The sequence below is a fragment of the Genypterus blacodes genome, unplaced genomic scaffold, assembly GCF_046128005.1.
Source record: "Genypterus blacodes isolate CSIRO-AG114 ecotype Tasmania unplaced genomic scaffold, CSIRO-AGI_Gbla_v1 ptg000001l_1, whole genome shotgun sequence".
In the NCBI taxonomy this organism is placed as follows: domain Eukaryota; kingdom Metazoa; phylum Chordata; class Actinopteri; order Ophidiiformes; family Ophidiidae; genus Genypterus; species Genypterus blacodes.
Window position 1 is genome coordinate 306,045 of NW_027466815.1, and position 11,456 is coordinate 317,500.

An 11,456-nucleotide genomic window follows, 5' to 3' on the forward strand; every position below is an offset into this window, starting at 1 on the left:
AAGGAATTGAAGCATACATATTTTAAACAATGATCAATAAAAGAAATCAATCAGTAAGTGGCAAGTCTGTATGAATCCCATTGAAATGAACGAACAGAATATAAATCAATTTAACATTGGCATGGAAAAAGTGTCAGGAATTTGTTCACCATTTAATTTTGTGTTCTGTGTCATTTTTAAGAACATAAAAGATGTTTTGATGATGCAGCGACTAAACCTAAAAGGAGGGCTTAGCAGGACTCTGACCTTCCTTTCTTAGGCTTCTGTCCATCAGTGAAGTTAACAGCGTCACCCATGGACCAGTTGCTCTTCATGGACACACAGCTGGGTACAAGACAGTCTGCCCTCTGCTGGTGAACCCTATAAACACAGCATTGACAACACAGCAGCAGATGGAAGCAGAAGGTCATTAGGGGAAATGTGAGGAGCATCTAAAGCAGCTGTACACACCACTGCTGTCAGCTTCATCTATGAGAGAATCACAATCATTCATTCTTAGCTTGAAATTTCTCTCAATGAACAGAGTCACAGGAATCACATCCATTCATTCTAATGGGAGGAGGAGCTGTGTTTGACTCAATGTTGCTTTAAACTACACACATTCTGTCACCAACACACAAACCTTTGAAGTCTGCCATGGTCACTAACTCTGAGACTCAGCTTACATAAATCTTGTTAAACTGAGCTCAATTATTATTATTCAATCTTTTTTTGTTTTGTTTTGATGCATCCTTTGTTCTCTGCTGAGTCAAAGTCTTTTTTCTAGTGAAACTAATCATAATATAAGTATTATCTTTGTCTCATTTCACCATGTTTGTGGGACTAAGTCAGAGAACAAGATTCTACAAGAAGCAGCATCTGAAGCCATGAAGAAGGAAACATGTCTAGATATCAGAAGCAGATGCTCAGGTGCAGACCAACCCGGGACAGTGGATGGAAATAGATAAATATGAAGCATTGAATCCAATGGGATCCAAAGGAAAGCTGGAGGTGACGGTGCTGTTTTATGTCGCTACTTCCTGGACAAGTTCATGAGCGGTGAGTGGAGCTTTAAGTGAGCTGGGCCGCTCTGTTTCAGTTTCACCTGAGGTAGAAGTGAGGCCCCTGGTGTGATGGGTGGTCTTACTGTGTGTGTGAGGGTCCTTGTTCATGAGGATCTGGAGGCCCCCCTTTGGATCTGTGCTCCACTTCATCACCACAGACACTCATCTTCACTACACTGCAGAGAGGAAAACATACACACACGTAACCACACAGACAAATATACACACATACACACGTCGACAAACATGCGTGCGCACACACACACACACACACACACACACACACACACACACACACACACACACAGATAAGCAAACACACACAATCACAGATACACACACAAATAACGACAGAAAAAAACAAATACACACAAACACAAAAACGACACATACACACACACTTACAGATTTGTGTTAGTCGTTTCTTCATCAGATCAATCACTGTACACTGTCATCAAACATTGAACATAAACTATGATTCGTAAAGTTATCAAACTAAACTCAAACTCACTGCGTCACACACTGCGTCACACACATACACACACACACACACACACACACACACACACACACACACACACACACACACACAAGTGTTTCTTGTCTCATTAAAACAGAACTGCCCAGCCAATCAGATCAATAACTGTTAACCGTCACTAAAAACATTAAACATAAACTATGGTCCGTAAAGTAAAGAAATCAAATGAAACTCAAACTCACTGCGTCAGGCTCCTTCTGCTGCTCTTCCTCATCTGATGATCAACTTGCATGATCATAACCTGTCTCACAGGATTCCTGGGTGTTGATTGTGTGTGTGTGTGTGTGTGTGTGTGTGTGTGTGTGTGTGTGTGTGTGTGTGTCATACAAGCATCGTTATACATTCTGGAATTCCCCGAGAGTAGATGTGATTTTAAATGTCTCTCAGTTGTTAGTTGACACATTTATGTTCAGTTTTGACTCCATTTTTAAGAAGCATCTGTCTTTTATCTGTCCAAGCTGAAAGTTAGTTTGTCTTTATTTCAATGAGCTCGTTCCACTTCCTCTAATAAAGTCTATGCACACACCTGGAGCTGCTGACTCTCTGCTCTGCTGTCACACACACACACACACACACACACACACACACACACACACACACACACACACACACACACACACACACACACACACACGTTACATAGCCGATTTTAATCTTTCACTATGGAATAATGACCGAGGTCCGGACCTCAGTGACCTCATAGCTGCGGCCCTGCAGACAAAGGATGTTGATACGAACAGAGAGTAAAAGTTGGTATTCACAGTTGGAAACAGTGCCATCTAGTGGACAACACTATCATCACAACATCACTTTCTTCCATGAAAACATGACTGAAGTATAAAAAGATAAGAAATGAGCAAGGTTGGTTTCATACGGGGCCAAGACAATGACACAGAGTACTGTAATGACATTCTGTGATTAGATTAGAATGTTTTTATTACACATTATATGTCATGATAATACCTACAAAGGTGGATTAGTTCAATCTTCTGTTTGGAGATTTGGTATGTTAGTTCCCCCCACAGTGAGTAGAGACAATATTCATGATAATAAGTGACAACAATGAACAGATTCTCTCCACGCTTAAGCATTTTCCTATGCATAAATGCAAGGATAGCAGCAGTTACATTGAGGAATGGAGCCACAGGTGTTACTGGGGTTACTGTAGGACTGCCGACCTCGGCCTCGTCGAAAACAGATGCAAACTGAGGCTCTATCAGTAGAGACACTGTAATGCATCTCTTCCTGAAGTACTCCTCCTTCTGAGGGTCAGTGAACCCTCTGACCTCTGTCACCATATCAACGCTGTCAGCAGGGATCTGATTGATAGAGCAAGTCAAACAGTTCAAAGAAAACAATGTTTGTGATGAAGGTCAACATGACTGTTACAACCTTAAGATGAAGGATTTCTCCTCCATTCTGTCTGTGAATGTTCCTTATTTCTCTTCCTCTTCATTACATATGGACGAGGAAGCTATTTGTAGTTTTCATCATGAATAAATCAAACCAAACCATTTATGACAATTTTACATAAAAACACATTAAAGACGTGTATTTCAAATCATTTTGTGTAGCTATAATCTTGTACTTTATACGATGATGATAAGACAAGAACAAAAACAGGATAAGATAAGATAAGATCATCCTTTATTCATCCAATAACAGGGACATTCACATGTTACAGCAGCAAAGTGCAGAGTGCAAAGCAATAAAGGGCATTAAGATAAAGATAACATAAAAGAAAATAAGAGCCTATATTAAATAACGAGTAAAATAAGAGGAAATAAAAACAATAATGTCAAAATGCAGATATATATAGAGAGAGAGAGAGAGAGAGAGAGAGAGAGAGAGACTGTGCAGGGGAGAGTGTGTGTGTGTGCGACACAGTATGTGTGAGACAGAGTGTGTGCGTGTGTGGGTCCTATATAGATCACACATAGTGAGTGTGTGTGATAAAGAGAGATTGTGTGTGTGTGACAGAGAGAGAATGCATGTGTGGGGGAAAAAGGAGAGAGAGAGAGACTGTGTGTGTGTGTGTGTGTGTGTGTGTGTGTGTGTGTGTGTGAGTGTGAGTGTGTGTGTGCGAGACAGAGACTGCGTGTGTGGGGAAAAAGGAGAAAGAGAGACTGTGTGTGTGTGTGTGTGTGTGTGTGTGTGTGTGTGTGTGTGTGTGTGTGTGTGTGTGTGTGTGTGTGTGTGTGTGTGTGTGTGTGTGTCCTACACATCACAGAGTCACTGAGGAATCAGGCCTCCAGAGCCCAAAGCCAGCATAGAGAGTGTGAGTGAATGTGGTGGTGAAGGTGTGGAGGTGCATCAGTGTGTCAGAGACTCTGTAGAAGGACAGAGTGCCAGCAGGACAGTCCACATACACTCCTACTCTGAGAGGGACAGAGGAGGACACAGGGACATTGAGGGGTGTTACTCTGTTATTGTGACAGACAGAGTAACTATGATCATTATCAGAGCAGCTCAGACTCCAGGACTGATCATTTCCTCCAAACCTGCAGTCATCTCTGTCTCCTTTCCTGCTGATTCCTCTGTAACTCACTGACATCTTAACGCCTCCTCTCCACTCCACCTCCCAGTAACAGCGACCAGTTAGAGCATTTCTACACAGCAGCTGAGGCCAGATATCAAATCTCTCTGGATGATCAGGATGTGGCTGCAGCTCTTCCACACGTGTCACCTTCCTGTTGTTGTCAGACAGACGGAGTCTTCTGTTTACTGTGTTTGGGTTCAGTTCCAGTTGACAAACATCTGATGGACAGAAAAAGACACAAACAGCAGCAGTTTATCATCAAACACAGCTGCTGCCTTTATTATTCACTACTGCACTTTCTACTGTTTTCATCGTCACAGATATCAGACATAATAATCAGACCTGATTTTATTTTCCCGTTGAAAAAATAGTAATGTCAACAAAACAATAAAAAATCTTCTGCTTAAATCTGAAAGTTTTACATCAACAGCAATGTTTGGATTTATAAAACATCTAATTATCAACAAATGATCAAGTGCAATACCAATGGATCCATGAATGATGTTGGTAAATCACAGATTGTTTCCCGTTGTCTGATCCAAGCAGGAACCATCAACCATTCTGTCACAGTCAAAGCTCCATTTTGATGGAGAGCATCTGGATCCAAGTCATTTAGAAATGAAACTAATTCTCCATTAGAAATCAGTTCATCAATTGATGTGATCACTTCAAGTCTGTGTTCCAGTCGTCCCAAATGGAACAGCAGTGAACTTAAAAGCTCTTTTACTGAGCTTTTAAGTTCACTGCTAGATTGTCTTTGGCCTGATGCATTCATCAAAATGGATCATATATAGAAAGATTGTGACAAATGTCCATCAATCACATCTTCAAACTGCTTCTTTTGTCTCAACGACAACTAAACACTGAAAGTGATTTGATTTATATTATGAAACAGAGAAAAGCAGCAAATCCTCATATTTAAGAAGCTGCAGCCTGATAAAGTTTGGGATTTTGGTCGAAAAATGACTCAATGTATCAGTTACTTCAACAGTTCATCAATCAATGAAGATTCTAACTGACACATCAAATGATAATGTCCTCAGTAAAATAAGAATAATTTTCTCTCTGAATTGTGTGTGGATGGAAACACAGTTGTCAATCAAAGTTAAATCAAACTTACATTTCCTCACACCAGCTTTGATCCTCTGCTGTCCACAAAGATCCATCCTGCAGGAAGACACAGAGGCACAGCAGCACAGGATTGATTATTGATTGTTGAGTTTTTTCCTTCAACCAACAGGGAGACAGTCCAAACTTTGTAGCTGTGTCCTTACCTGAGAGTGTCCAGTCTCCATTGTGGATTTCCCAGTCCAGCAGACAGCAGCTTCTCTCCTGCGTCTCCTGGAAGATTGTAGCTCAGGTCCAGCTCTCTCAGATGGGAGGGGTTGGAGCTCAGAGCTGAGGCCAGAGAAGCACAGCCTTCCTGTGTGACCATACAGCCTGACAGCCTGAGAACAAAGGGGGGAGGGGTTTGGTTTGTGGAGTGGTGAAATGCTTTCCAACAATGCAGAAATTCATTCTGTTTTAAGCAGAATGAAGGGAACTAAAGTCTAGTAAACAAGAAATGTCTCAGTGAAATGTTTGCACCACACCTTCTTTAGCAGGAACATCATGTAATGTTTATTCACCCCACATCAACCACTTCATAACAGAGTATGTGTGTGTGTGTGTGTGTGTGTGTGTGTGTGTGTGTGTGTGTGTGTGTGTGTGTGTGTGTGTGTGTGTGTGTGTGTTAGATAGATGGAGCTGCATCATGTTTGGGGCTGGAGAAACACGAAGGTCAAGTGAGTGAAAGCTCTCAATGTTTTAGTGATGGGAGTTCGGCTCTTTTGGCACGGCTCCCAAACGGCTCCAAAATTTATTATCATCTGTAGCCTCAAATTTTAGCCTAACTTGGCAAATATGAATGGTTTGTGTGTTGATAAACCCTTTTGCATTCGGTGTTTTTATGAGAAGCCTTATAATTGCCTAATTGTGTGCATTTGTTCTCGTACAAAAGCAGGCATTCTTACTTTTGTTAAATATTTTGATCGTACTTATATTTTAATTTAAAACAAAAACAAAAGAACAAAACACTGCAAACAAATCCCCAGAACAGAGCCAGAACAGAAACAGATGTTTGCAGCATTATCACTCACACAGCACACCACTTTGTCCTATACTTGCCACTCATTTGCCACTCTTAAAAGGTCCTCTGCCAAGATTTCTGCAGTGTGTCTGTCGGTGAACTCAAAACAGTCCAGCAGGCAAGATGCCGGCAAAAAAGTGGGGAGCCGGCTCTCACACGTTGCGAGTCGGCTCTTCTGACTCACTACTACGGTGGCCGAGAACCGCCACCGCTGCAAATAAAAGAAGCGCTGCAAAAATAAAAAAGCTGGTGTGCAAAAATAAAAAGCTGGTGCAAAAATAAAAAAGGCGATGCAAATAAAAGAAAGTCTGCAAAAAAGAAACGCTACTGCAAATAAAAGAAAGTCTGCAAAAATAAAAAAGTCGGTGCAAAAATAAAAACGGTGATGCAAATAAAAAAGCCACAACGGAAGAGGGTTACCGGGGACTGTTTTTGCCGATGCACCTGTGTGAGTAGAAGACGACGCCGACGCACCTGTGTGAGGAGAAGAAGACGGCGACGACGACGAGAAGAAACTACGAATAGGAAAACGAACTAGAAAGTAAGTGAACATGATAGTGTTTAATGTCGCTACGTGTACTTTTTAATGTGTTATTTGGTTAGGCCAGGTAACCCCAGGTTTGAAGTTGAACTGGAGAATGCCGGTGTATTGTTAGCTTCGGCTAACACGGGGAGACCACTAACGAGAGTGGAAGCAACTGACGGCTACAGCTTATTACTATCGTTGTTGTTGTTGCTTGTATCATTAATAGTCATGCTAACAATAATCTAAGGCGTGGGTAACAATAGTTATTTGGATGAATGTGAAGTTTAAGCTGTGTGAGGTGGCCAGGGACTTTTGTGAAAATACCATGACCATAATGTCAGATTGAGGTATTGAACTGACGGCTAAAATGTTCATGCAATTTAAGTCCAAAGCAACCTAATGATACTTGTTTTTTTTGTTTGTTTTTTGCAGATCATAATGAATTGTCCTTTTTGTGGACACCAGCAGCCTCCGAAACTACTTTGTCGGATTCAGAGGTGATCATCATGAGTCCAAGCTCTGCAGAATTCAGTGCAGCTGATACATTGGTGAGTGCCACATTTGTTGTGTCTTACATTGATTATATTGTAAGTTCTGTCTGAAAATGAAAATGTTTCTAGATTTTACATAGAAGCCATGTTTCTGATGAAACGTGCCAAAATAGCATTTTAAATTACAGTAAATGTTGCAGTGTCCTGGCCTACACATATTTTACAAACTTCAATATTTATGTTCAAATTTGTTCAGCTCTAGTTCTGTCAATCAAATTTGAAGTGCTCACTGATATATTGTTTTTTACTTCCAGATATGGGAACCTGCAGATGGAGAGTCAAGCACTGATTCAGCAGCTCTGGTAATTGTAGCTCCGAAACATAGTCTATCGTTCACACTTAGCCTTGTCTGAAAATATTGTCACACAATCAAGGCTTAAACTACTTAAAAGAATGTGTCACGCTCTGACCTAGAGATCCATGTTTGTGTACATTATATTAAACATTTCATTTTTAGACTGTTGTCAAGACCGCACATTTTTATTGTATTTGATATCAGGAATGTGCTTGCAGCTTCAGCTTGTTTCTTTAAATAAAAAATAAATAAAAAAACTACAGACTGTTCTTTTTTTTTTTTTTTTAAGATTTTTTCAGGCATAGACAACTTTATTACAGACATTTGTACGTTGCTTTGGACAAAAGCCTCTGCCAAATGACAGGGGAGAGAAGAAAATGACAGCAGCAATATACAGCAGCAGCAAATACAACACATAAAAAGAAGTTTGTTTTGGTGTTGTCACAACACAAATATGTCCCTAAAATTTTTACAGACCAGCCATGTTTTTCAGGGTGATGTAGTTCTCTACAGCTGATTCCCACTGCAAAGGAGCTCTTACACCACTCTGTCGTTGCAGTTCTCCAAAAAGAGTTTCATGCTCATCCCCAGCAGGAGTTGCTGGCACTGGCATGATGCTGGTGATGTGGTTCAGGGTTTGGGCAGATGCTGGGAAACCACAATTGCTAGGAGCAAGTACAGGAAAGTGTTCACACTGAGCAACACATCAATTAAGTTTCACTTTCATGGTCATTACAATTATCTCCAGAGTTTCTTACAGGACAAGGATGCAGAGACCCAAAGACAAGCAATGATCTTAGGTTAAACTAAGTATCAAATATTAGAGAAAGCATTGCACATGAGGGAAAACTTTATTGTGAATCTTAAATTTTATAATCAAAATGTTACAAAATATTTTCAAGTGCAGTTAAGTACCCACATTTTAGAGCACCACATTATTTCAGTTTTTACGTAATTAATAATAAATAAGGTGACTCCAGGAGGTGAACTTTGTGTTTGCAGGGCTGCCATTGAAGAGATGCCTCTCCCTCAAGTCACTGAACAGATCCATCCAAAATTGGCTCCTAGATAGAAAACACAAATTCATCCAGGTCATCGTTCTTCAAGAGGTTTAGATTAATGTACAAGTCCACTTACTACTGACTCATGCCTTTTGGAGATTTCACTACAATATACCCTTTCCTTTAAAAAGCACAGCAATATACATTAAACTGAGAAATAATATAAATGCATACAGCAAATACAATAATCCAGGGTCAAGTAAAACATAAATGAATTAAAAGTGACAGAAACCTTTGTTTCCGGAACCAGCTTTCAATCCGCTGGTTGGATGTTGAAGTGCCATACATGTGGCTTTAAGCTCCTGCAAACTCGTCTGCATGCTCTGATCTCATGGTACATTGAATGGCGGCCATTATTCCATTTTCAGTGCCGCAATCTGTGCGGAGCCGCTTTGGAAAAACTCCATGCTCAACTACACAGTTGATGTAGTTTTGAGCAATTACTGAAGGGTCGTTGTTCGTCTTTCCACAATTCAGCCACATAATTTTTCTGGAGAAGCCATCAATGCAGCCACTTATGCCAATTCCAAAAGGTTTTAATTTATTATACCCATCAACGTGCCAGGTTTCGTTTGGTCCCATTGAATGATATGCCCTTCGAACAAATCTACGTCTGCAGCGATTCTCTGTTCCACATGGATCCAGCTCTGCCATTAGGTGCATCGTCTTGTCTGACGACAAGAGAGTGTTTCCGTTTCAGAATCTGCAACATCGCTCTATACCCTAAAAGCTGGCCTGATCCCTTTAGCTCCTCGGAAATAGCTGCCTGCACAGTAGCAATTGGAGTGTAGTTGATCCTTCTGGTCAGGCTTGCATGTTTTAGTCTTTTTTGTAGATTGCGAAAACTGACTGATGTGTTGTGTTTGGTTTTCAGTAAGTCCACTATTATTTCATAACTATGGCCCTCTGTGAAATATTTTTGGATAAGTTCATCCACTGGAGTACTAGCTTCAGGACCTGAGGGGTAGGACGGAGGACACTATATTAGAGGCTAAATGATGAACTGCATAATGAACATTTTCAATTTTTACAGAGGTGAATAAATGAGATTGTTAAGATTATCATGTGTGGGTGACATGGTAGTTAGTGATTAGTTATTGAGGAATCAAGCTATTCAATGCACTCGTTAAAGTTAATTAATTGAAAATGTCTTTATATAAAAGTAGCATAGTGCAAAACACTCAAAATTGTTGCATAGGATTTTTTTACAGGGATCAGTAGCCTACTAGACTAAGAAACTTTCTTAATTTTTCATGTCTTCAAATTCATTGTATTCCACATGCCTCTGTTATGGATTTCACCATATGAAGTGGTATATTCATGACTAACAGACAGTATATTCTCTGAAAAAGCATAGCAATCCATCATGTTTAAGAACCTCATTAACTGTCAGAAAGAAATGTACCTTCATCTTGAAGACTCCTTAGGAACCTGACATTTCTACAGCATGAGCCACAATATACCAGGACGGATGGAAGGTTCACCCCACAGAATGGACAAAACATGACCTGGTAAATGACAAAGCAAAAACAGTCAAGTTTAGGATTCAATCTGACATTATGGTCATGGTTCTTTCTCAAAGGTCCCTGGCCACCCCACACAGCTTAAACTTCACATTCATCCACATAACTTCTGTTACCCACGCCTTAGATTATTGTTAGCATGATTATTAATGATACAAACAACAACAACGACAGTAATAAGCTGTCTTCACTGTAGATAGTCACCACAAAACGAGCTCACTCACAGAGTCACAGTCAGATGTTGGTCCAGAAAGTGTGTCTCCAATGCTGCTGAAGCTGTTTGAATCTGAAGCTACTTAAATAAATGAGTGTGATGGCATCACGCTAACAAAACGATGTCATCCAATAACTCAAACTCCAGCTATGATGTCAAACTGACATCTGGTTAGTGGTCTCCCCGTGTTAGCCGAAGCTAACAATACACCGGCATTCTCCAGTTCACCTTCAAACCTGGGGTTACCTGGCCTAACCAAATAACACATTAAAAAGTACACGTAGCGACATTAAACACTATCATGTTCACTTACTTTCTAGTTCGTTTTCCTACTCGTAGTTTCTTCTCGTCGTCGTCGTCGCCGTCTTCTTCTCCTCACACAGGTGCGTCGGCGTCGTCTTCTACTCACACAGGTGCATCGGCAAAAACAGTCCCCGGTAACCCACTTCCGTTGTGGCTTTTTTATTTGCATCACCGTTTTTATTTTTGCACCGACTTTTTTATTTTTGCAGACTTTCTTTTATTTGCAGTAGCGTTTCTTTTTTGCAGACTTTCTTTTATTTGCATCGCCTTTTTTATTTTTGCACCAGCTTTTTATTTTTGCAGCGCTTCTTTTATTTGCAGCGGTGGCGGTTCTCGGCCACCGTACACTACGCATGACACATCACTGCAATGTTTCACCTTTACAAACATCTATATCTTGCTGACCTCAGAGTTTCCAGTTTCCAGTGTGGACTCTCCAGTCCAGCAGACAGCAGCTTCACTCCTGAATCCTGCAGGTCGTTGTTACTCAGGTCCAAGTCTCTCAGACTGGAGGACTGGGAGCTGAGGACTAAGGACAGAGCTTCACAGCTTCTCTCTGACAGATTACAGCCACTGAGCCTGAAGGAAGGAATCAATCATTTCACAAAATTAGGGTCATGTGATTTTCAAGATGTTGAAAAAAATAGAATCAGGGAATTCTCTCATAAAAATGGATAGCACTGTTAAACACAAAACACAAAGTTGTAAAGAATTTGGAAGATTTGGATTATAATG

At 40.5% G+C, this 11,456-nt stretch overlaps 2 protein-coding genes and 1 long non-coding RNA gene across 11 annotated transcripts in view; 1 reads left to right on the top strand and 2 right to left on the bottom strand.

The window, feature by feature from the left end:
- The window catches only part of LOC143008912 (protein NLRC3-like), a 35,043-nt gene that overhangs the window by 13,904 nt on the left and 9,683 nt on the right, over positions 1-11,456 (bottom strand). For 2 of the 9 annotated variants that reach the window (XM_076168080.1, XM_076161247.1), the window contains 2 exons: positions 11,127-11,300; positions 5,395-5,568 (listed from right to left, as the gene is read on the bottom strand). In XM_076168080.1, the coding sequence (XP_076024195.1) occupies positions 5,395-5,568; positions 11,127-11,300 (348 nt within the window). Of the gene's footprint in view, positions 1-246; positions 361-3,712; positions 4,339-5,240; positions 5,288-5,394; positions 5,569-7,180; positions 8,286-11,126; positions 11,301-11,456 lie in introns of those variants that run through there. The other 7 variants (XM_076165040.1, XM_076164280.1, XM_076161928.1 and 4 more) reach the window with 6 other exon arrangements.
- The window catches only part of LOC142989319 (uncharacterized), a 21,288-nt gene continuing 12,369 nt past the window's right edge, over positions 2,538-11,456 (bottom strand). Inside the window, exon 6 of the mRNA XM_076139911.1 lies at positions 2,538-2,786. The gene's annotated coding sequence lies outside the window, so the exon portion shown is untranslated. The remainder of the gene's footprint in view (positions 2,787-11,456) is intronic.
- Positions 6,644-7,717, top strand: LOC142990853 (uncharacterized). The gene is made up of 3 exons (XR_012960837.1): positions 6,644-6,789; positions 7,207-7,322; positions 7,580-7,717. It is a non-coding gene; the product is annotated as an uncharacterized LOC142990853 (long non-coding RNA).